The sequence below is a fragment of the Bos indicus genome, chromosome 25 (assembly GCF_029378745.1).
Source record: "Bos indicus isolate NIAB-ARS_2022 breed Sahiwal x Tharparkar chromosome 25, NIAB-ARS_B.indTharparkar_mat_pri_1.0, whole genome shotgun sequence".
Classification (NCBI taxonomy): domain Eukaryota; kingdom Metazoa; phylum Chordata; class Mammalia; order Artiodactyla; family Bovidae; genus Bos; species Bos indicus.
In genome coordinates this window covers 26,386,474-26,412,154 of record NC_091784.1, presented here as the reverse complement: position 1 = coordinate 26,412,154, position 25,681 = coordinate 26,386,474, and the positions used below count along the sequence as shown (strand labels likewise).

Below are 25,681 nucleotides of genomic sequence, written 5' to 3'. Positions count from 1 at the left end.
TGAGAAGCGCAGTGCATAGACTGCCACCTTATACCAGGAAGTGAGTGGAGATTTGGGAAACAAGCCAGCCTGGGGCAGCGAGAAAGAGGTGGCTTTGAGGATGACACAGAGAAGGCATGGCAGGTGGGGAGCAGGCTGGGCACTCTGTGCTGGGGAGGCTTGGGACTCTTGCCACAGCAGAGGTAAGACCTGCTGGACCCCTTGCCAGGGTCCCCAGCTGCTGTGGCCACACTTCTCCCTGGAATAAGATGTGCAGGTACCGGGAGTCTCCCTGCAGGACGAGACGTGGGTTCAGACTCTCAGATCCTTGAAGCCTCCCTGCTCCATCACTTGCCTGCCTCCTTCTCTCCAAAGAGCAAATTCCCAGATTGCAGATCTTGTGGGTCATCAGAGCAGTGACCATGTAACAGGGTGGTCACACCCCTCACCACCCTTTTACACACCTACTGGCAGTCCTGGGAGGGCCCAGGAGTGCCCAGCCCCACTTTCCATGGGACCTCACCACGCAGGTGTACCCATGGTGGGTCTGGTGGAGCTTCTGACAGCTAGGAATCTGCAGGGCACAACGGAAACACGCTTGAGCTCCAGGGACTGATAGATCTGAGTTCAAATCCCTGCCCTGCCATCAGCCCGCTGCCCCTTCTGAGCACTGCTTCACCCCCAGCGCCCCCACTGACCCTTCAAAGTGCTTATTTAGATTCATGGGTCACCTCTCACACTGCCATCAGAAAAGAAAAAAAAAAAACCTATCTTCAGAAAGCATGTAGTGTTTCCTGCAGGAAGTTGTACTTCAAATGAAAGAAGATAGTCATCTAGGGACATTTGAGTAGTTCCTTTTCTTTTAACGCAAAGCTCAGCCTTCCTGGATGAACCCAGCGGGCTGCTTGTAGCCGCAGCTTGCTTGTGCTCGCGCTTAGTCGCTAAGTTGTGTCCAACTCTTTTGCGACCCCATGGACCCCCCACCCCTACCCCAGGCTTCTCTGTCCCTGGGATTCTCCAGGCAAGAATACTGCAGTGGGTAGCCACTCCCTCCTCCAGGGGATCTTCCCGACCCAGGGAAAAATCAAACCTGTGTCTCCTGCAATGTGCTTCTCCTCAATTCCTTGCCTCCCTCCTTCCCCCTCCTTCCCTCCTTTCTAACATTCCTTGGGATACCTTTTGCCATCGCTGTGTTGGACCCCAACACTACAAGTGAAGGAGATAAACTCCATCCTTTTTCTGAGTTTAAAGTGTTTGCGGGGGGACCAATGATGAAACCGATTGAAAGTCAGTAGGGCTACTCTGTTCTAACCTCCCTCTATGCCGGATCCTGGGCTCCCATCCTCACAGCAACCAGTGCGGCCATGGTGTCTGTCCTTCTGGTCATTCCCACCACCACTGGCCTGCCCATGGCCATGTAGAAAATTCCAGAACACAGAGGTTCAGAGCTTCTGGTGAGCTGCCTGTTCATAGCAGAGCTGGACTCAGCCACGACCCTGCCTCCCTGCAGGGCCCAAGGTCTCAGTCGCACCCAGAGCATCTCTTGTCCTCAGGTGTCTCCTGCTAGGGAGCACGGGGTGGGGCGAAGGGTCAGAGCTCTTGCCGTAACTGACATTGCTGGTACACCCGAGCTTGCTTTTCGTGTGTGCTCGTGTGTTTTCATTTAAGTCTCCAGCAATTCATTTTTATTGTATTTTATTAAAAATGTAGTCCAAGGTAGATTGAAAATTAAGGTGGGAAAACGCAGCCCTTTATCAGATGGTTTGGTTGAGACCTCTCTGAGTTGTCGCCAGCCCAGCAGGTGATTTCTAACTGGCAAGTTTTCTCACATGTTGACTATTGACCTCTGGGCCTCTTAGCAACAAGGTTTGGGTGTCCAGGAAGTGGGGTGCCATGCCAGGCACAGTGGTTCTCTCCTTAAACATCAGTTTGGAGACGGCTGCTGGGACCCTGCAGACCCGTAATTTTCATTGGCGAACCTGATGGAAGGGCCGCGTTTGTGCAAGGACCTAGCTCTTTCCAGAATAGCCTCACAGCACGGCAGAAATCAGGCAGATCCGGGCTGGATCCCAGCTGCCTCTCTGAGAGGCCAGCGTGTCCTGTGACTTCCAGGATGCAGCCCCAGCATCGCTTCCTCCCATGAAGCCTCCACTGGTCCCCACGCAAGTGGATCTCAACCCTCGCTGCATATTGCAATCACCGGGCAATTGAAGACTCCCCTGGTGATGTCAGGGGACCTGCACGTGGAGAACCACTGGCTAGACCAGAGGTTAACACACTATCTCCAAGAAGCTAGTACATAAGAACATGAAAATGTAGTCGCTTAGTCGTGTCCGATTCTTTGCGATCCCATGGACTGTAGCCTGCCAGGCTCCTCTGTCCTTGGGATTTCCCAGGCAAGATTACTAGAGTGAATTGCCGTTCCCTTCTCTAGGGTATCTTCCCAACCCAGGGATTGAACCCAGATCTCCGGCGTTGCTGCAGATTCTTTACTGTCTGAGCCACCAGGGAAGCCCGTAATTATCTGCTGAACAAAACGGCCCTTCATTTACATATTGTCTGCGGCTGCTTCCAACTACAAGGGTGTTTGAGTAGTTGTGACAGAGATCATCTGGCCTATGAAAGCTCATATATTTATCATCCAGACCTTTACGGAAGAAGTTTGTCAGCCACTAACTAGACACCCTATTCAACCTTCGTAATGTCCTCCCTTAAAACTTAACGTGAAGTTGTGATCATCGGTTCATGTGTACAGCAGATAGGAGCATCTCAAGGGCTGGGACCGCTCTGAGTTGTCCCTGTGGTCCCCAGCACAACAGGTGTTTGCTAACTGGCTGGTGTTCTCATATGTTGACTACTGAACTCTGGGCTTCTTAGCAGCAAGATTTGGGTGTCCAGGAAGTGGGGTACCTGCCAGGCACAGTGGTTCTCTCCTGAAACATAAGCTCCGAGGTAACTAAAAGCAAAGTGAAGCACGGAGGGATGATGTCAAGGCGCAGGGCCACAGATAAGGGCTGGGAGGTGCCTGCAGTGTGTGCTTACGACATGCAGTAGTGGTGGGAATTGTTTCTACTTCCGGGGACTAGGTTATATTTGTCTAAAGGCACTGCTCAGCGGTAAAGAATCTGCCTGCAATGCAGGAGACCTAGAAGATGTGGGGTGGAGACCTAGGAGATGTGGGTCCGATCCCTGGGTCAGAAAGGCCCCCTGGAGAAGGAAATGGCAAGCCACTCCAGTATTCTTGCCTGAAAAATCCCATGGACAGAGAAGCCTGGAGGGCGGCAGTCCAAGGGGTTGCAAAGAGTTGAACACACATGTGTGCGTGCGCATGCATGCACACATGCACACACACACAGACAAAGGAACAGCACATGTGGACTGGACCTCGGGAGCTCTGGAATGTGTCTGGGTCACACATGGGTGGGTGCCGTGTGGGCACATGGACCTGCCCATTCTCTGACTCTGCCTTCAGTGGGATGGGGGTGAGGGTCTAGGGCTGGAACCATGTTGGAGAGTCTGCAGTTGCCTCCACTCTGACCCTTGTCACCCTCTGCTCTGTGCTTGTCGCTCATCCCAGCCTTGCCAGTCCCTCCAGAGGAGAAATTCACACAGCTGTTGGGAGGAAAGAGAATTGTGGCAGCTGTTGGAAGACCAGAGCCTTGTTTCTATGTAGAAATATCTATGGGAGTTGTTTTAATTTAGTTAAGAAAAGTGACACAGCTAATCAAAGTCTTTTGCCCAGAAATCAGAAAATAGAGGTAAATTCAAAAAGAAGGCTTTCCAGGAGTGGAGAAAGATTAAAAAAATAAAAGGCTTCAGATTTAATCCCCTTTATTTCATCTGGGGTCAGTCACCTTAACCTTTTGGTATACGTTCTGCCAAGTAATGCTTTGTGCATATCAGTGTGTAATTAAAGTTTTTAAATTAATTAATGCATTTTTTTTACTGCACTGGGTCTTCGTTGCTGTCCGATGGCTTTCGGTAGTTGCGGCACGCAGGGGCTACTCTCCAGGTGCGGTGCGTGGCTTCTCATTGTGGTGGATTCTCCTGGTGCAGAGTGTGGGCTCTAGAGTGCGGACTCAGTAGTCGTGGTGCACCGGTTTGGTTGCCGCGCGGCCTGTGGAATCTTTCTGGACCAGGATTCCATCCTGTGTCCGCTGCATTGGCAGGCAGATTCTTGACCCCTGGACCACCAGGGAAGGCCTAGTGTGTGATTTTTCAAACACACGGCACACTTTCTTTTGTCATATGCCATTTGCACGTGATTGGACATCTTTTTGTGAGAGCGCATAGGTTTGCCTCCCTCTTCTGCCTCCTGTTTATCAGCTGGATGGCACCCGATCGGTCACGTTACCTTTCGATACCTCAGTTTCTTCATCAGTCAAATGGAGGAATGATGCCCATCTCACAGGGCCACGGGAAGGATCCCACGGGGCGATGGTGCCAAATTGCTTTGCCACGTGTTCTCTGGCGGGGGAGGGGCCACACTTTTCCAGGTCCTGGGTCTCTGCCAGCTCAGCCTGATCTTTCTTACGCCAGCTTTTGGCTTCTTTTCTTTCCAGGATGGAGAAGGGGGACGGGCACGAGGAGGAGGACTTTCGCTTGGATTGCCGCCACGAGAGATACCCTGCCCGTAAGTGGCCTCAGCTGCAGGAGCCGGCGCTGCGGATTCGTAGGCCGTCTGAGGAGAGAGGACCCTGGAGACTGTCCAGGCCAACCTCTCCCTGCACCCCTGCATTCTCCCCTAGACATATACTGCAGAGGCCGAAACTGAGGCTGGGGGCAAGAAGAGCAAATCTTCTGCATGCAGCAGCCACAGCCCTTGCAATGGGGTCGGAATGCTAAGGAAGCAAGAGGGACACTGGGTACCTTAAAGACAGGCAGGGGAGCCACAGTTCCATGCAGGCCGGGTTCGCCATGGGCCTGAAGGGACAGGAGCTCTGGGGTGGAACTAGCCAAATCAGGGGGAGTCCCAGGTCCCAAGCTCTGAGCCGTGAATGCTCCCAGAAGCTCAGAAGGCTTCTCTGTACAGAACAGAACCTAGGGCTCCTATGCAGAAAACAAACGTCAGAAAGCAAAAGAGAGGTCAAAAGAGAGGAAGGCTTTGCTCCGGACAGAAAAGAAAGGAGCTGATACAAGATTAAAGGGGCAGAGTCTCATCTGAGCCTGCTGCTTGCCCACCCTGTGCTCCCTGCCCACCCCACTCTGTACTAAGGACTTTTTATGCCTGATCTCCTGTTCTTGCTGACCACCAACCCCAACAGCTGGGATTACTATCCACACTTTGCAGAAAGGAGGGCTCAGAGAGGTGGAGCCACTTGCCAAACGTCACACAGCTTAGCTAGTCAGTGGCAGGACTGTTAGAGCAGATGCTCCTATGTCTCAGACCTGTTAGGAGACTACACTGCCTCCCAGCTGTTTGTATCTGCGTCTCTGTGCCTGGGGGCTTGCTCCACCTCTACCCTCAGAAGGCAGGAAGTGCACAAGGAGGCTGGCATCCTGGCTCCCTTGCCCCTTGAGTAGGATCGCCTGGAGGTGTGTGATTTGCAGGATTACCTAAGTGTTACCAGTCTAGTGGGCTTCCAGGTGGCTCAGTGCTAAAGAATCCACCTACCAGTGCATGAGACGAAGGAGACACAAGTTCTGTCCCTGGCTCGGAAAGATCCCTTGAAGGGGCAACTGACAACCTGCTCCAGTATTCTTGCCTAGGCAGTTTCATGGACAGAGGATCCTGGCCGGCTGCAGTCCATGGGGGTCACAGAGTCACAGACTGAGTGACTAACACACAGCACCATGTCTGGCAGCCACCTAGGCTGACCGCCTTCCCTCCCTGGGCCCGCTCCCCCTCCGCCAAGTTTGGCGGCACCTCTGTAGCGTCTCCCCTTTGCTCTGATTCCTATCTCAGGGTCTGCTTCTGGGGAGCCTGAACAAGATGGCAGAAATTTAAACTCAGGTCTGTCTGACCCCACCCTCCACGATCCTAGTAACTGAGTGAGGAATGGCTCTGATGGGAGAAAGAAGATGGAGGTGGTGAAGGAGCTTGGGAGGAGACCTGGTTGGGGAGGAGGAGAGGGTCTGGTCTCCATGCTGAAGGAAGAGGCTCCTGGGGGAGGCACCAGTCCGGGAAGGTGGTCAGAATGCTAACTGCTTGCTCTAGGAACTGGAGTGCGTGGTGGGCACATATACTGTGGTTTCATGTCAGGTGTCAGGATGGGGGGCTTCCTGGAGGAAGAGGTCAGGAACCAGGGCACGGAGGTGGCTGGGAAGTGTTATCTCCTCTGATAACAGAGGAGAGCAGGAAGCACATGCTAGGGATGGGCTGAGAGCCCTGGTGTGTTCCAGAGCCCCACCCCAGAGCACCACCAACTCCCTCCTTGGACCTAGCATCGCCCCCTCCCAGGGGAGCCCTGCAGAGAGGGCAGGAAGCCCTGGGTGGAAAGAGGTCATGGGGCTTGTCTTGGGGGCAGCTGGGAGACAGGAGGCGGAAAGGCCAGATCCCTGGGGCCTGAGGATGGAAGAAAGAACTGAAGGAGTGTCTGGCCCTGAATGCAAGCCCTGGGATGGAGAGTGGGGACAGCCAGGCTCAGGGGAGCCGCAGAAGCCCTGCACCCCCAGCCCAGCCCCAGCACCCAGTTCACCTCCCAAGCATCAGATGCATTCCCTGGGTCAACAGCCCGTGGAGAATTCCTTCTTTTGTGCCCATAACAAATACTGAGCTGTGCAGGCCCTCCATACTGGTGCTAGAGATGCAACCTGAAGCCAGATCAGACAACACCCCTGCCTGTGAGGCGGGGAGTCTAGAGGAGAGAATCAAGTGAGATGTGAACTCAGAAACAAATAAGACGATCTCAAGAGCTAAGGAACGTGATGATAAAGCGGGATCCAGGAGACCCCTTTAGAGCCACCTCTTTGAGGAGCGACTGGAACGGGGACTTAAGGAGTGAGAAGGAGTCAGCCAAAGAGCCTTCTGGGCAGAGGGGCGGCAGGTGCCAAGTCCCCAGGGCAGGGACAGCCAGCCCTGGAGGCCTTGTGGCTGGGGTGGGGAGAGCAATGGGGAGGTGGGGATGGATGGCGAGCAGGAGGATGGGGCTGGGGGACTCAGGAGGTGGGACCACGCGAAGGAATTGGCTCTGCAGTGAGGAGCCCAGGGGCATTTTGAGCTGGGAAGAGACGTACCCAGGTTATTCTTTTTTTTTTTTTTTTTTTTAGTATTTATTTTTCATTTGGCTGCACCGTGTCTTATTGTGGCACATGGGATCTTAAGTTGTGGCATGCAGACTCTTGGTTGTGTCATCAGGGCTGTTAGTTGCCTCATGTAGAGTCTAGTTCCCTCATCAGGGATTGAACCCAGTCCCCCTGCATTGGGAAATGAGGAGTCTGAGCGAGTGGGCCACCTGGGAAGCCCCTTACCCAGGTTATTTATCTGTATCTGTATCTACATCATCTTTATCCATACCCATGTCTACCCGTCCTCCTTCTATCCATATGCACTTGGGAAAAAGGACAGAAGGGGAGGAAGAGAGAGACCAGGAGAAGAGCTTAGACGCCGTCGCCATCATCCCAGGAGTGATGGTGGCCTAATCTGCCGCAGCAGAGATAAAAGTGGACGAATTCAAAAACCTTTTGCTGGAAGAGTTGTCAGAGTGCCTGTTTGTGTTCCTCCAGAGTGGATCCCGAGATGAAGACTCAACAGCAAGTGCCTTATGTGGGGCATTCCAGAAAGTGCAAATAGGCACCCGGCAGGCGGGCTCCGCAGGGAAAGGCAGTGGCAGGTGAAAGTCACCTTCCAAGTGGTCATCAGCAGAGCCTCCGCTGGGGGACTCGGGGAGCCAGGGCCAAGCACGTGGTCCGAGTTATCCCCCCAACCATGACAGCAACTCTCCTTGGGCCTTGTGTGAGGGCTGCTGGAGTGGGGTGGGGTGGGGTGCATGAATCTCCTGGGGTGGATTGGAGGAAGTCTGCACAGGAGATGAGCAACAGGCTTCACTTGGGGGGATGGGCACCCACAACATCAGCTTGTCTGATTGGAGGTGAGGAGCGGGCCAGGAACCTAGGATATGCTCGGAAGTTTCGAGTCAGCTGTCAAGGGTCAGATGTCACCCACTGATGGAAACGGAGAGGATGAGTTTGAGGGGGATGCAATGATACGGCATCTGTGTAGAGTTTTAGGGGTGTGTAAGGTTGAGAACAGAGGCCGTTGAAGCTGGGGGACTGCTGAGATGGTCTAGGGTCATATAGGGTGGGGAGAGATGGAGAAGCCACGAGGTCCTAACACCCTGGGGCTCAAATAGAACCATGGAAGGGCTTCTCTGGTGGTCCAGTGGTTAAAACTCTGTGCTTCCTATGCAGGGGGCGTAGGTTTGATCCCTGGCTGGGAGACACCCACGTGCTGTGTGGTATGGCCAATAAATAAATAAATGAATAAAATAAAATTACTGTAAAAAATTAGGTAGCTTTTAAAAAGAGAATGAGAAGCAGGGAAGCTGGTGGAGAAGGGGCTGCAGCTCCCAGAGGTTTTTCAAACCCCAGCTTCTCGGGGAAGAAAGGAAGTGTGGACCCCACAGTGCCTCTGCCAGGCCTGCCTTTCATCAGGTAGCCAAGCTAGTGGGTTGGCTGTCTTTCCTCCGGTACCAGTGGAGGCGCTGGGGACTCAGAGTTCGAACAGGGAGGTAGAGAAAGACCCGGTCTGCTGTTGGAGCTGGGGGCAGGGGCAGCAGAGCGTGGGCAGGATGCTGGCTGGAGGGCCCCGGTCACTGTCATTGTCCTGAAGTGGGCTTTGTGTGGCCACGTGAAAGTCATTGATTCACTCACGTATTCAACAAACCTTTGCTAAAGATGCTTCTCTGGGCTGGGCGTTGCATGCAGGGCTCTGGAACATGGAGATGAAGAAGCTGAGTCTGGGCCCGGGAGCTCCCAAAGCGCTTCTGTAGTGTTGGCCAGAGCCACCATGGGGTCAGCGCAGCCACTGTGACAAGAGGCCAGATGCCTCATCCTGCTGAGTGAGGGAGGGGTGGAGAAGAGGAAAGAGAGGGGTACTTCGTCTCCGGGTGTTCCGGCTTGGTTGAATTCGACAGCTATAATGATGATACCTGGACTTAATGAGGAAAACAGCCAACCGGAAGAGCTCCGTCAGCCCCACCAGGTCTGATGGCAATATCTCACCCTTGTGGATGCTCTGAGGACTTTACGTTGATCTTCTCCCTCTCATCTAACCCCAAACATATATGAGAGTTGGGCCATAAAGCTGAGCGCTGAAGAATTGATGCTTTTGAACTGTAGTGTTGGAGAAGACTCTTGACGGTCCCTTGGACTGCAAGGAGATCCAACCAGTCCATCCTAAAGGAAATCAGTCCTGAATATTCATTGGAAGGACTGATGCTGAAGCTGAAGCTCCAATACTTTGGCTACCTGATGTGAAGAACTGACTCACTGGAAAAGACCCTGATTCTGGGAAGGCAGGAGGAGAAGGGCGTGACAGAGGGTGAGTTGGTTGGATGGCATCACCGACTCGATGGAGGTGAGTTTGAGCAAGCTCCAGGAGTTGGTGATGAACAGGGAAGCCCGGTGTGCTGCAGTCCATGGGGTCGCAAACAGTCAGTCACAACTCAGCTACTGAACTGAACTGAACTGATAGACCCATTTTACAGACAGGGAAAGTGAGGCCCAGGCAGGTTATGGTTGTGCCAGGAAGTGGATGTGTGCCCAGCCTGTCTGGTTCCAGAGCCCATACCCCGAGTCGTCAGGGATGGTCTGCCATACCCCATGCATACCCCAGGAAGCCTTTGGGGGTGCAGGGCCCAGCCACAGTGGACTGGGTTCTCACATGGGTCATGGGCTAGAGAGCAGCCTGATACCACCATCCAGGGAAATGACACCATCTGCAGAATATGGCCTCTTAGCTGCTGGTGGAGTTTGGGCCAAGAAAATGTTTTGGAAATGCCTGGATGCGTTTTGCAATATTTCTGTGCTGAGCAACTGTTCAGATCTGGTGGTGGCCTGACTCCCCAGCAGGAGGCACGGGGGAGAAGGAGTGCCAGGGAGCCCGCGTTATTAAACACTTACTGAGTGCAGGTTCTGCTGAGCACTTCATAGCCGCTGGCACAGCCCTGGGAAGGAGGGTAGTTGTTCTTATTGTATAGACAGCGAGACTGAGGCTCTGAGACATGGACTGACTTTGTCAAGATTTCTGGTGGGATCTCTGGGCAGGATGGCTCAGCTTGGCATGTAACTCTTTCCCTTTATCCTGGGAACCAGGCTGTTCCTGCTCTGGCCCCCAAACTCCTCACCTCATCTCTTCCCTCTCTCCCCTGCCTCATTTGGCTCCAACCACCATGGCCTTTCTCTTTCTTGAACAAGTAAAACTCATTCCCCACCCCCCACCCCAGGACCTTTGCACATGTCCTTCTCCCCACCTGGAATGCTCTTTCTCTAAATCTTTGCTTGGCTGGCTCCGTCTCCTCTCTAATCTCAGCTGAAGGCCACTTGCTCAGAGAAGCTCCCCTAACCTGCACCAGCTTCCCCTGTCAACCTCGTATCACTGTTTTCTTCACTGTGTCCATACCTCTTTGAAATTATATTTGCACACCTGGTTTTGGTTTTGTTGCCTTTCTCCGCTGGGTTCCATGAGATTAGGCACCCTGTCTCTTCTTAATTAATAATTTATCAATTAATTAATATTACATATTAATTAATAATACAGTAATGTGTGTGTGCTCAGTCGCTTCGGCTGTGTCCGACTCATTGTGGACACACAATGGACTGTAGCCTGCCAGGCTCCTCTGTCCATGGTACCCTCCAGGCAAGAATACTGGAGTGGGTTGCCGTGCCCTTCTCCAGGGGATCTTCCCAACCCAGGGATCAAACCTGCGTCTCTTGTGTCTCCTGCATTGCAGGCAGATTCTTTACCCACTGAGCCACCTGGGAAGCCCAATATATAATAATATAATAATTAATTTATCACTTCTTTTTGGCTGTGCTGGGTCTTTGTTGCTGCACACAAGCTTTCTCTAGCTGTGGCGAGCAGGGGCTACTCTCTAATTGCATTGTGCAGGCTTCTCTGCGATGACTTCTCTTGTCGCAGAGCACAAACTCGGCGCGCGGGCTTCGGTATTTGCAGCTCGAGGGCTCTAGAGCACAGGCTCAGTAGTTGTGGCTTTATTTGCCCCGAGGCATGTGGGATTTTCCCAGACCAGGGATTGAAACCCATGTCCTTTGCATTGGCAGGTAGATTCGTAATCACTGGACCACCAGGGAAATCCTAGGCGCCTTATCTTCTGTTTTGTTCACACCTGTATCCTGAGAGCCTAGAACAGTGCATGGCACACAGTAGGTGCTCAATTACTGCTTTAAACTTCTCATTTTCTCACACTGTATCCCCCTTGAGAACTCACTTTTATATAAACAGTTACATGAGCTTTTGCTTTTCTTAACTGTTCTAAAAGTTGCTATTTTTTTTCTGGGGCTACTGTGATATAGATTCTGCCACTTATTTTTATTTTTTTTTCTGAGCAAAGCGTTTGGTTTTGAAACCTACCTTTGGGGCTCTGCAGTGACACCAGCTAGCTCAGGAGCTCCTCAGATGTGACATTTCATGGAGGCGATGCTGCCATATGGTCCAGGTGTTTGAGTCTTCCTTTTAGGGGCAACTGGGGTTTGCAGCTGATTGCAGCTGTCAAGTTCAATGCCCAAGACAAGCTTCTGACTTTGCCAGGTGTGTCTGTGAGGCTGGGCTGGCTGAGAGGCTGTCACTCGCCGGGTACAGAGGTGGCTTCTGAGAGCTCTGTCTAGACGTGTCTCTGCCGCTGCTGCCCTCAGAATAGCAGAGGGAATTTCAAGGAAGACTTTTCTGGGCTCGGAGCAACTTGGCATTTTTATTAGACCAAAATCAGATCCAATATAGTACTGCCTGAGTTGGCTTCCTTTATTAAAATGGAACCAGACAATATTTCTGAAATAAATATCAATGCCAGCTTGCTGGGCACACAGCTTGCAGATTTCTGAGACCCTGGCACTGAGGTAGAGAGAGCCAAGCCAGCGTCAGTATCAGAATTCCCTGGAAGACTCCTTGAAACACGGATTTCCCAGTCCCACCCCAGAGTTTCCAGCTTCTTGGAACACAGATTCCCGGGCCCCGCTGGAGTTTCTGGCTGAGGAGGGTGGAGCCTGGGATCCTGCATTTCCAGGGCTGCTGCTTCTGCTGCTCCATGGACCAGACTCTGAGCAACACCTGGCCCCAGGCTCCTGCCAGGAGGGAGTCTTCATTTTGTCACCTGCTCTGCTTCCCTGGTGGCTCAGATGGTAAAGAATCTCTGCAATGCAGGAGACCCATGTTCGATCCCTGGGTTGGGAAGATTCCCTGGAGAAGGGAATGGCACCCCACTCCAGTACTCTTGCCTGGAAAATCCCATGGACAGAGGAGCCTGGTAGGCTGCAGTCAATGGGGTCACTAAGAGTTGGACACAACTGAGCGACTTCACTTTCACTTTTCACTTTCATGCATTGGAGAAGGAAATGGCAACCCACTCTAGTGTTCTTGCCTGGAGAATCCCAGGGACGGGGGAGCCTGGTGGGCTGCCATTTCTGGGGTTGCACAGAGTTGGACACGACTGAAGCGACTTAGCAGCAGCAGCAGCAGACTTCCCTGGTAGCTTAGATGGTAAAGAATCTCTGCAATGCAGAAGACCCATGTTCGATCCCTGGGTTGGGAAGATTCCCTGGAGAAGGGAATGGCAGCCCACTCCAGTATTCTTGCCTGGAGAATCCCATGGACAGAGGAGCCTGGCGGGCTACAGTCCACAGCATTGCAGAGTCAGACATGACCAAAAGGACTATCACTCACTCACTGGGCTATTCAGCAGCTTCTGGGTGGAAATCGCTGCTTCTGGAGTCATGACTCTTCCCATCCATCCCCCAAAGATACCACCTGAATCATATCTTCTTCACCCCCTCCCAGCCCAAACCCTCCCATGAGAGCATCCTTGGTGGGGTAGGTATGAGGTCTGTGCCGACTCCTCCCGGACATTCCCCAAGAAGCCTTCTCCCACCATCCCACCCCTGCTTCAGCTTTCTTTCAGTCACTCAGCACTCTCGGAATCCTTCTCTGCTAACTCTCTCCCCACTGGAATGGAAATGTCAGGAGGACGGGGACCTTGTCACCACATTCGTGCCTGGAACAGGGTTGCTCCTCAGGACCTTTCCAGTGAATGGTCCAGCTCACTTCATCCTCATATAAGTTCCTTGGATTTCGAGCAACAACGTTATTTTTCTTGGCTCACAAGTCTGGGTGACTCCAAGCTCAAGCTGGGTCATTGTTCTTCTTTATGTCCCTTTTTGCCCCCCTTAGTTCGGGGCAGGCCAGGAATCTGCATCAGGTAAGTCTGATGACGCAGAAGAAACCCCAGGTACAGGAGGAACCCTGTACTCCCTGGGGGGCTGCCGGGTCGCTTACACCTGGCACCCAGCATCTTTGCAGTTGCAGCCTTCTGCTCCTTACCCCTCCAGCCCTGTGTGCCGGGCTTTCCAGCCTTACAGACCATCTTGCCTTCCTCCAGCCACCATTGCTATGTTTTTCACACCTCCAAAAAGCCTCATTTACCTGCCAAGGACCTATTTCACAGTCTGTTCCTTCTGCCTGAAGTGACCTGCTCCCCGCCTCCGTTTGGCAAAAAAAAAAAAAAAAAAAAACTATCGGTGGAATTTTGATCTTCATGGGGCTTTCCAAGTCTAGCTCAGATGTCCAGGAGTAGCTAGCAATCAACCCCCTCTCCGGTCCCAACAGAGGAGGTTGTGTTCACCTCTGCATTTCCCTGCCCTGACATTTGAATAGATGAGAGAGAGAGGTTTACAGTGTTTCCAAGCCCAGCCTTTAGAGTGAAGCTGCTTAGGTTCAAATTCCAGGGGTGAAACCTCAAGGATGTAACCTGTCTGGACCTGGGTTTCTTCATCTGTATGATGGGCATAGTGATGGCACCTAACTTCCATTTTTGAGGATTGCATGAGTCAATGAACGCAGGGCACAGTGAGAACTGGAGGAATGTTTTCTCCTGTCATCTCTCTCTCTTTTTAAATTTATTTCTGGCTGCACTGGGTCTTCGTTGCTTCACTCGGGTTTTTCTCTATTTGTGGTGAGCAGGAGCTGCTTTCTAGCTGCGGGGCACAGGCCTCTCATTGCAGTGGCTTCTCTTGTTACAAAGCACAGGCTCCAGAGCTTGGGCTCAGTAGCTGTGTTGCATGGGCTTAATTGCTCCTCGGCATGTGGGATCTTCCCAGACCAGGAATCAAACCTGTGTCCCCTGCACTGGCAGACGGATTCTTATCCACTGCACCACCAGGGCAGTCCTGCTTTTGTCGTCTCTTCCCCCTCACTAGGCTGTGAGCATTCAGAGGACAGGTCTGCATCTCACTCATGTCTCCAGACCCAGCACCCAGTGGGGAGGCTGACACAGAGTAGGTGCTCAGCAAACAAAGAAACGAAGGAATCAGTGGCTCTGGGGAAAGGTGGCAGGTCCCGTGGACTCAGCCTGATCCCAAGTGTGGAAAAGAGATGAAGAGAATGTAAAACGGTCAGTCCCCAGAAGCTAGACTTGAATGAAGAGAGGGATGGAATTCCATTTGATCTCCTAGGACAAGCCACCCCCAAAGCAGGCTGGAAAACTCAGCCTTCCCCCTAGCAGGAATCCCACACAAACCTGCTCTTCTTCCCTAGTCCTCCATCGTTTATTCTTTCAACAAATCTATGCTCTCAACACTGTGTGTGAAATTGTGCTGAGTGCTGGGGACACAGTGATGAATAAAAGCAGAGCTAGTCTGTGTCCTTGGGTTGTATACAGCCTAGAAAAGGAAAATGGAAGGAAACAAGTGACCAGATATTACCAAATATGAGAGTCTCAGAAGCACCCTCAGGGTAGAGATTGACAGAGCAGGGTTGACCTGGAGAGGCAGTCAGGTAGCCGTGGAAGAGGAGTGATGACGTCACTAGCTGGAAGGGTATCCAAAGCCAGACAGCTCAGTGCCAACCTTGATCCATCTCCCTATCTCTCTCCCACATCCTATATCTGTCTGGAGGTAAGAGTTCCAGATTGGGCAGCCGGGACAGTAGGCTCTGGATATGACCCATGAGTCCTGGGGAGAGTAAGTCAGCACCTTGGACAGTGGATGGTGCAGTCCATCTGGCTCTTCTGTATCAGGCGCGGCTCCTACGGGGTCAAGAATGCCAACACCAGACATCTCCCCACCCTCACTGATTGCTCTACCAGCTTCAGAGCACCTTGGACATGTCACTTCCCCTCTGATTGTCCCCATTTCCTTTTCTGCGCATTGGTGATGCCATTCTTGGTCTCGACGGGCCCTTCCAACCCAGTGAATTTGTTTTGGAACAGTGATTGTAATTTCATACATTTCAACAGAGCTAAGAGCTGATCTCTTGGGATCTCAGTGCCTTGGGGAATTTCAAGATGGTGATTCTCCACTAAGGGATTGAGATATTAGGACTGGAAGAGACCGAATGTTAAAAAAAAACTTCATGTTTAATATCTCGACTAAAAAGAGAAGATAAATCACAACTTCTGAGAACCTCCTATGGGTTGACTACTCTGCTATGCTGGGAGGTGCCAAGGGGATTTAAAACACAGTACTTGCAGCCAACCGTCTGGGTGAGGCCTTGGACAAATCTCTTCCCACCTATGGACCTTGGCCTGCTCATCTGTGAAGAAAGGTGGCTGAACCTCAACCTCCTCTACCCTGAGCATTTTGTTATTTTTACATCTCTCTGAGGTTGCATAATGGAGGGCTTCTAGCAGGGGGGCTTGCTGGGTCTGCTGATGCCTTTACAACTAACATCCATTTGCAGGCCCAGAGAGATGAAGCCACTTGTCAAAAGTCAAACAGCTTAAAAAAAAAAAAAAAAAAAAGTCGCTCAGCTTGTTATTGGCAGAGCCTGGATTTGAACCTTTGATGATTGGACTCCAAGTACAGTTCACCCCCAACCCACAAGCCTGTACCCAAAGGAGGAGAGGCTGAGCGAAGAGCCTCTCAAATGTACAGAGAATATGTCCATTTGATCCAGGAAGATGGGGGGTTGCCTAGGCCTCCAGTGCAGGGATCACTCCATCCTCCTCCTGAGTGGTTTCTTCATTTATGAGTTCAGGGCTTGCTCTGGGCCCAGCCAGCTGCTGGGGGCTGCAGGCTCCAGGATGGAGCAGACTCAGTCCCCGCCAGCACTGAGTCTCTCCAGGTTAGTGGCAGGGATCTTGACAACAGAAAGTGACAGTCACGGGAGAGAACGACGTGCAGCTTGGTGTACGGGTGCAGAGGTCCATGGAGTGCTTTGCAGGGGAGGGAGCATTTGGGTGAGGACCCGGGGGCTCAACAGCCAGAGGACAGCAGGGAAGAGCACATGGCCCAGGGACCAGAATGTGCAAACCATGGAACAGAGTCAGGGGACAAAGATGCAGGCCAGGGAGAAGTCAGAGGTCAGAAGTGGCTCCTGCAGGCTGAGTCCAGCCTGGGAGATGCTGCTTGGCCCACCGGTGGTTTTAAATGCTTTAAAAGCCTTGTGTGCGTGCTAAGTCGCTTCAGTCGTGTTCGACTTTTTGCGACTCTATGGACTGCAGTCCACCAGGCTCCTCTGTCCATGGGATTCTCCAGGCAAGAACACTAGAGGGGGTTGCAATGCCCTCCTCCAGGGGATCTTCCCAACCCAGGGGGAAGAAACTGTAACTCCTGTTGCAGGCAAATTCTTTACCGCTGAGCCACCAGGAAGCCCTTGAAAAGCCCTTTAAAATCACTTAGAAGCCAGGAGATTTGATTTCAAAATCCGGATTGTCAGTCTCTCTGAGCGTTTTGGAAGATCGGAGCCCACATTCCCTGGGGCAACAGTTGGCCAGAGCTAAGGAAAGGCTGCTTCTGACCGCTTCACCCTGTTATGTCATTGGTTTGGGCCCAGTGGACATGTTAAGGTGGGATTCCCTGATCTGTACCATAAGGATTTTTTTCCCCCCTGGCTGGTGATTGACCCCAATGTAAAGGGCCCCAGAGAAGGGAAGTGAGTGGGGAGTCGTGGTAGGCCAGTGGGGTACATGGGAGGACAGGGCTCCTCCCACTGTAAATGACTCTGGATCCCAAACCTCTCCTGGGATCCAGGGAACAGGAAGCTTGATTTTTGTTTTGGCCTCGCTGTGTGGCTTGCAGCCCTGAGCAGTGAGGGTGCAGAGCTCTAACCATTGGACAGCCAGAGAATCCCCTGTATTTGATTTTTTTTAAAGATATGTATTTACTTTGGTCTGCATCAGGTCTTGGCCGCAGCATGTGAGATCTTCCGGTTGCGGCGCTCAGGTTTCTCTCCAGTTGTGGCTCGGGCTCCAGGCTGCACGAGCTCTGCCGTTTACTTGCTCAGTGGTTTCTGACTCTTTGCGACCCCATGGACTATAGCCCGCCAGGCTCTTCTGTCCATGGGATTCTCCAGGCAAGAATACTGGAGAGGGTTGTCATGCCCTCCTCCTGGGGATCTTCCCAACCCAGGGGTTGAACTTTGCGACCCCATGGACTATAGCCCGCCAGGCTCTTCTGTCCATGGGATTCTCCAGGCAAGAATACTGGAGAGGGTTGTCATGCCCTCCTCCTGGGGATCTTCCCGACCCAGGGATTGAACCCCAGTCTCCTGCTTGTGGCAGGCGGGCTTAGTTGTCCTGTGGCACCTGGGATCTCAGTTCCTCGGCCAAGGATCGAACCCACGTCCCCTGCGCTGGAAGGCAAATTCTTAAGACCAGCGAAGAGGTCCTAGGAAGCCTGATTTTTACTCAAAGAAGGATAAGGATCACGGCCCCTCCTTTCCCCTAAAAACACATGATCACTTTCCCTCTGTTCCATCAAACTCTCCAAGGTTCTGCTAGTTGGCAACGGTAAGAGCAACTACAATCATTTCTAAATACTCATTTAGAAAAACAATCAAACCTTTCTGTACACCAAATATTTGCTTTTCGATTAAAAAAAAAAATCCCAACACCTATATCTTGGCAGCAAGCACTTTCAAAGAATGCAACTGTTTCAGCGACTGGGGCCAAAACAAATGTTTTTCCTAAGGCCAAACGATTCCAGAATGTTTGCTGAATGTTTGCCAAATGTTTTCCACCCCTTTTAAAAAATCTAGTAAAATTAGCAAAGCACCAACATTAAAGAATATTAAAAACAGAAGAAAAGCCAAAGGGGAAAAAAAAATGACGTGTGCACACTCCCCAGCATTGGCACAATCTTCCTCATCTTTGCCTGTTCCCTTCCTGCCTTTGTTATGAGGAAGAATCTCCCAATAGTCAGAGCTGCTTTGGGCATGGAGGAAGAATAATGAGCTGCCCGCCCTTGGAGGTGTGCAAGCAAGAACTCTTGGCTTCAGCAGGAATTTCCACCTCAAGGGGCTTGCTCTGAGGGATGTCTGACCCTAAAGGATGAGAAGTTATCTGAGCAGAACACATTAAAAAAAAAATGCTGAAGTTTGGAATCAAGAAGAAATTAATTCAACCCAGCAGCAGTGTAGCTGTGAATCCTAAGGCAGCTGCTTATGCTGGCTGAGCCTCAGTTTCCTCATCTGTAAAATGGGTTCAGGCTTTTCGGGACAACCTAGCATGGTGTGTGGACTCTAAGTGCTCCTTTGCAGCTAGTTTGCTTCCTCGCCCTTCACACCCATCCCACTCCCCATTCCAGGCAGTCTCTCCTCCCCACGTTCCTCTTTGTTCTCATCTTTCTGGCTCCAAGGAGTCACCATGGAATGTTCTCCAGGGGTTGAGCCATCTCTCTCCTGGGTTAATGGTCTCATAGTGAAAAGGCTGGTGGAGCACCATTCAGGGTGGGTGCTCTTAAGAGGAGACCCCTGAGGTCAGAGAGTGGATGTCTGGAGGGCTTCCTATAGGAGGAGAGATTTGAGCTGCGCTTTGAGGGTTCAGTTTGATAGTGGGTACAAGGACATTTGAAGCAGGTCCCAACTTGGAGATGGGAATGGTCTAGTGAGATAGGAAGACATGAAGGTGGTGCTTGGGTGAAGGCAGGGGAGCGAGCTTCCGAGAATCAAGAAAAACAGAAGAGTGAGCGTGCACGTTGGATCAGATGAGCCTCCCAGCCCCTCTGCTTGCCCAGGCGGAGCAGAGGCTGTGGTCATAGAGGCTGCCGCCTGCCTTGGCCCAGGGAGCAGCTCAGGGCTGGCTTTCGGATGTCCACATACTCGCTCGCTCAAGTAAGCATCAAGTAAGGGTCAAGTAAGGTCACAGCTCTGGAGTCATCTACACAATTCTCCTTCTAACCCTCCCATAGCGCCTTGAGCATATTGGGAGCACGCAGTGGACCCCAGGGAAGCCTGATGGGGTTGAGGGGTGGTGGGAGACAGGGGAAGCCTTTGGGTGGGTGAAGGGTGGAAAGAGGGTGGGTGGATGGCTTGAGTGGGGTGGATGAAGTGAGGGCAGGTGCGTGTGCAGGGTTGGTGGTTGGGCAGTGGGCAATAGTTGGATGAGAATGTCTGTGAGTTAAGGGCTGGAGACTTGACATGTGGGTGTGGATGTGTTGGTAGGTTGGGAAGCAGACAAGTAGGTGGGTGAGGTGAAAAGTGGCCGGGCGGGTGGATGGGTGGGTGTTTTGGGTGATGGGTAGATGTGTGTGTGGAGAGCAGGGCTGGTGGGAGTGTTCTGGGCTGCTGCGAGGATGGATGGGATGTTGGCGGGTGTGTGATGTGTTGACAGGTGGGAGATGCTTGACTGGGTTTTAAGGCTTGGGGAGTCATGGTGGGGATAGTGTGTGAGCGGAATGGTGGGTATTTTGGTGGGTTGGTGAGTGGATGGCAGCGGGTGTTGGCAGGCGGATGTCTAGGTGTTGGTGGATGGGTGGGCAGAGAGTGGCTGATGGGGGCGTGGCAGAGACGGAGAGTTGGGTAAGTGGACAGTGAGATGCTGAATGGAACAGTGAGTGGGTGGAGAGTTGCGTGTGGGTGGACAGATGGGTGGATGGGGAGTGGGAGGGGGCGGTGGCGCATAGGTGGAGGAAGGCAGCTGTCAGCACTGACCACCCTGTCCCCTTGGCAGGACACCAGCCACACATGGGAGATTCCTGGCCCCGGAGCTCTGCACACGAGGCAGCAGAGCTGAACCGCCAGTGCTGGGTCCTGGGGCACTGGGTGTGACCGTGAACAGCCTGGTTCCAGACCTCGGGCCATCATCAGCACCAGCCCCTTGCCGCAGGATCACTGGTCTGGCGCCTTTGGAACCTGGCCTGTGTGCTGTGAACTCAGCCAGCCTGCGTGGGAGACACGTGGGCTGCCCTGCCCACGGCTGCCTGGGTCTCAGCGTCCTGGAATTGGGGCCAGGGCGTCTGAGGGGCTGCACAGGGCTGCACAGTATGACTTGGGGACAGCCACTCCTGACTCCTGCCTCCGTCACGTGCAGAGCCCTGCTGGGTGCGGCTGGGATGCTGAGAAGGACACGGACCTTGGCCGCTAAAGGGCTGGGACCCACAAGCCAGCCAGGAAGTCTCGGAGGTCCCCTGTTGGGGACAGGGAATGAGTGGGGTTTCTTGAAAGAGGGGCTGTGGCCTTGGCCCCGCAGCGGGGGAGGGTCCCACTGCAGGCACACAGCAGGGACTCAATAAATGCTTGTTGGATCTGTTTTCTTGCTGCGTGTGGAGGCCAGTTGCTCTCTGGGCTGTGGCTGCCCCTTCGTGGCCCCACCCTATCAGGTCTCTAAGGAGCCTGAAGATAAGACAGCCCTGAGTGTGCTGGTCAGGGTTAGATGCTGAAGTGTGGGTGGGTGGGAGGAAAGGGGGGTGGTCCTGTAGCTGAGACTGGGTCGGGGGGGTGGGGTCAGGATAGAGCCAGGCTGGCAGGCTCTCTTGGATTCCAGAGGGTGGGGAGGTGGGTGCCAGGCAGGCAGGACACTGGAGAGGGCCATAGATAGGCCCTCAAACCCAGGCCCTCAGCCACCCTGACCCCCATGGGGACCCTTTACCCTGTGTCTAGAGTCACATTTATATCAAACCTTAGGGCTTAGATGCCTGAAGAAACAGATTCCTATTATGAAGATGAGGGAACTTAGGGTCACAGAGATGAAGCATCTTGCCCAAGATCACAGAGCTAGCAAAAGCAGGGTTAAGGGTTTGAATTAGGACTCCTGACTCCAAGAGGCCTTGTCCCTTCCCAAAGGATTCCTAGAAATTTCCCTCAAGGAGAGAATGTTGTTCTTCATTCTTCTATAAACACATCATCCAACCAATCATTCATCGATCCATCCATCCATCCATCCATCCATCATCCACCCATCTATCCTTCCATCCATTCATCATCCATCCATCCATCCATAACCCATCCCCACATCCATTCATCCATCCATCTATCCATTTGTCCATCCATTCATCCACCCATCTATCCATCCATCACCCATCCCCCATCCATTCATCCGTCCATCTATCCATTTGTCTGTCCATTCATCCTCCCATCTATCCATCCATCCATCCATAACCCATCCCCGCATCCATTCATTCATCCATCTATCCATTTGTCCGTCCATTCATCCACCCATCTATCCATCAATCCATTCATCATCCATCCATAACCATCCATCTATCCATTTGTCCGTCCCATTATCCACCCATCAGTGGTCATTCTTCCTTTTACCAGACATCCATCCATCCATCCTTTCACGTATCACCTGCCCTCATTATTCAGCCATCCATCTGTGTATCCATCTACTCAATGATACAATTCCTTGTGTTCCTACTGTGTGCCAAACACTGTGGCAGGCACTTGAGATAGGATGCTAATTCAGAGACAGTGTCTGTCCTCAGAGAGCTCACAGATGGGCAGGACACAAACTAGACAGGTGAAGACAGAACAGTGTGTGGAGTGCTCTGGGACCAGGCAGCCTGGGTGCCGATTCCAGCTCCTCTACTTGAGATCGGGGGCACGTTACCTGACCTCTCTGTGCCTCACCCCTGTGGGCACGTGGGGATTATCAGTACACATACTTCTTAAAGTTCTTCTGAGGGTTAAAGGAGCTAATATACGTGCCTTTAGAACAGAGCCTGGCACATAAACGCTCTGTCGGTCTTTGCTGTTTTCTCAATGAGAGGAAGTTGGCGGGGGTGGGAGTGTGTGTGCTGCAGAAGCCCATAGGCAGCACCTGCTTGTAGGAGGGAGTGGGGCTCGTGGGAGGCTCCTTTGGGAAAATGACATTTAAGCTGAGATATGACGTTGTCTAGATGTCAGGCAGGCAAGAGTGTAGAGGGAAAGAAAGTTGGGAACATCATAGGAACTTTGGGATAGTCTAGATGGCAGATATGTAGAGAGAAAGAAGGGCAGCGGATGAGAAATCAGGCCACAGATGTTAGTGGAGCCAGAGGGACTGAAGCCTCTTTAGGAAGGATCCACGGGAGATGCTTTCAGGCAAAGCAGGGAGTGCCCAGCTGAGCATCCCAGGAAGGTCTCTGCAGCTTGGGCAGAGAATAGACGTGGGGGGGATGGCCCCTGTCCTTGTCCTCACCACATGTGAAAGGAGGGGAAAGGGTGAACTGGTTCAGAGTGGAGTTCCTGGGACAGCACGGTGAGGGCAGATTCAGGAGGCAGGCAGGAGGGAAAATGAGCTGATGTGGGAGGGTGGGAGGGTGGGAGGGGAAAGTCAGCAATGACACTCAGGTTAGGGGCTGGGGGGAGGTGGGGGCAGGTTCAGATGTCTTGAGTCTCAGGTGCCTGGGAGACACCCAGGTGGAGATGTGTGTTTATTCACCCATTCATTCATGCATTTGTTAATCAAGTCAGTGATTCATTCATCTAGTAACTATTGTGGATCTACTGTGTGGGGCAGGAGCTGGGTCTGGGAGAGAGACTGCGACTCAAAGAAAAAGGCTTTGAATATCAGGGTGAGGAGGTCAGCTGGGCAAGAAGAAACCGCTGCAGCAGCTCCAGCTTCAGACTGGGCAGGGGCGTGTCCAATGGGAATCTGGCCCTGGGTACCTTGGAGCTCTTTATTCTCTTCTAGGATCCTTTTGAAGTTGCCAAGTGGATCACAGAGGTCCGGGAGATGATTTTTTGTTGAAACATGGGCAAAGTTTTTATCTATTTTAATAGTTGTGTTTATGTAAATTGTGTATTAGGAAAAAAATGTATAACGGGCACGCGAGTGCTGTGATTTCACAGACGTTATTGCTTAGGATGAAGCCAAAATAGGCATTTAAGTTAAAAGGCAAAAAAGTTGGCTTAAAGAAAAATATTAAATAAATAATCGTGCAAGTGGTATGTGATGATGGAATGCGGACGCCTCAAGCAAGGGCCATTCTTACCCTCTGCTCAGCCCAGAGAGGGATGGGGAGGACAGAGGAGGCTCACGGGACCACTCACTCAGGCTTCAAGTCCTTTTGGGTGCCTGCTGGGCAGGGGGAGAGAAGTAACTACCATTCAGTCCCATGGAGGCTGCAGCAAGAAGGCTGCAGGTTAGACAAAAGGAAGCACTTCCAGGCAGGCCAGGTGAGCGATCCCAAGGGGTCCCTACGGGGAGTTACTGGGAGGGCTGTCTTCATGCCACACTGTCTGCCTGCACCTGGGAGCGGGGAGGACCACCTGGTTTGAAAGCAGGGGTCCTGGGTGAGCACACAGAGACCTGGATGGGGAGGCAAAGCCCCCTCCTCCCACTCCTGCACAACTTTTCCTGCCCATCCCCTGCACCAAGCAGACCATCCCTCTCCACAGATAGAATGGCTGTTGGCCTTGGATGCTGACCTTGACCCCCATAGGCTGGCTTGACCCACAGCCCAGAGTAGCTCTTACACAGCCTGTTCTGCCCTGGACACCTGCTCCCAGCCTCCCTGTGGCCACACACCTGGGCTTGTGTGGACACACCCACCTCAACATTGTACAAACTTGAGTGAGCAATTGTTCGTGCACACGTGCTAACCCACCCATGTCTGTGTGCGCCCGCTGATGCTGAGCACACACTCCTGTGTGCACGAGCTGGTGCTGGATACACACCAGCCCTGGACCTGGGTCTGCACGTGCCCACCACCCTGAATGGGGCTCTGTCGTGTTTGCTTAGGTGTGTGTGTGTGTGTGCGCGCGTGCTAATTCGCTTCAGTCGTGTCCGACTCTGCGACTCTATGGATTGTGGCCCACCAGGGTCCTCTGTTCATGGAATTCCCCAGGCAAGGATACTGAAGTGGGTTGCTAGGTCGTCTTCCACGGTATCTTCCTGACCGTGGGATCAAACCCGCGTCTCATTGTCTCCTGTGTTGGCAGGCAGGTTACCACTAGGCCGCCTGGGAAGCCAGCCTGTGCTAGGTTCAGTCTCTCAGTAGCGTCCAACTCTTCACCCCCTTTCTCCTCAGGTGCCTCAGGGCCCTGGTCCTTCCCCTGCCTGGGGGCTAACTGGCAGGTCCAGGCCGCTGGAGGTCCCTGGGCCGACTGCCCTTTTGGGCTGGTGGCTGTGACGAGCCATCTTCCCTGCAGCCTCCACCAAAGCCCACCCATCCAGCCACACACTCCCTCGGGTAATGGTAATGTCAACTTGATTCACGGCCATTCATCCGCCGGCAGCTGGGCCTGAGGGCGCAGTGTGCTGGGAAGCTCATCCCTGGGGGAAGCTGCTGCCACCAGGGTGCGGACCCCTCCTTTGGGAGGAAGTGGGGACAGAGGAAAGCACCCAGGGCTGAGGAGTTAGTTAAAATCCCGAGGCTATTGCTGACCTGTGTGGGTCTTCATTCATCGAGAACTATTTGCCAAGGGGCTTCCGTGTGGCAGGCGCTGAGTGTGCACTGGAGCTGCCACGGCGAGTCAGAAAGGCACCGATTCCATCCTCGTGGAGGGAGTATTCCAGGGAGGAAACAGAGATGACTCCGATAATTCCAACAGCAAAAGTTTTCAGTTCAGACTGTGAGAAGTGCTGTGTAGGCGAACCACAGAAAGTCCGGATTTAAACTGCAGGGGTGAGGGTGGGCCTCTCAGAGGAAGGGCCGTGGCAGCAGGCTCTGAGGGATGAGGAAGGAGGCGGTGAGATGGTGTGGGCAGAAGTCAGAGCATGTGTAAAGGCCCTGGGGCTGACAGAATGCCGTGTGCCTGGGTGCAGCCCTGGGGCAGGACACGGTGCCTGGAGCCCCAGGTGAGGGCATGAGGGTTGCTGCTGAGTGTGCATCTGGGGTCAGCTGGTGTGGGGCCTCATGGTGATGGGAAGTTTGACCTTCACCTGAAGGCTGCAGAGAACCACTGACAGGAGGGTGTTAAGAGGTGGACACATCGGCTTTTCATTTTGGGAAGTGCGTCCAGGTCTGGGAGATGGGGTGAAGGGCTGAGGCAAGGTGACCAGAGAGGGACTGCTGTGGGTCCTGCTGGGAGGTGGGGAGGGAGTGAGTGGGTAGGGAGCGCTGGGCCTGGACCAGCCTTTCTCTGAGCCTCCCTCCTGGGCTTCGATGCTATGCAGGCAGGGATGCTGCAGGCCACGCGGGGCCTTGGTGAAAACCAGGAAAGACTGTTCTCCAAGTGGATGACTTAGAAAAGCCCCTGTCCCCAAGCCAGGAGAGATGGAGCCCTGGAGCACACAGCCTGGGGGGCCTGGAGTCTTGCCCCCTCGCCTCTCACCCGGGGGCTGTGGGCGATGAGCATGTTACACCGCCCCACCGGAGGACAGCCCCGCCGCGGGACTGAAGACAACGACCATCAGTCATGAGGAAAAACCAATCTCTTCCACGTGGAGAT

The 25,681-nt window shown here is 52.9% G+C and overlaps 1 protein-coding gene across 2 annotated transcripts in view; it reads left to right on the top strand.

The window, feature by feature from the left end:
- GSG1L (GSG1 like) overlaps nt 1-20,615 on the top strand; it is a 252,755-nt gene extending 232,140 nt beyond the window's left edge. For both annotated transcript variants that reach the window (XM_070779244.1, XM_070779243.1), the window contains 2 exons: nt 4,542-4,612; nt 20,037-20,615. In XM_070779244.1, the coding sequence (XP_070635345.1) occupies nt 4,542-4,612; nt 20,037-20,134 (169 nt within the window). In that variant the 3' untranslated portion in view covers nt 20,135-20,615. The remainder of the gene's footprint in view (nt 1-4,541; nt 4,613-20,036) is intronic.
- Nucleotides 20,616-25,681: the final 5,066 nt, after the last annotated feature.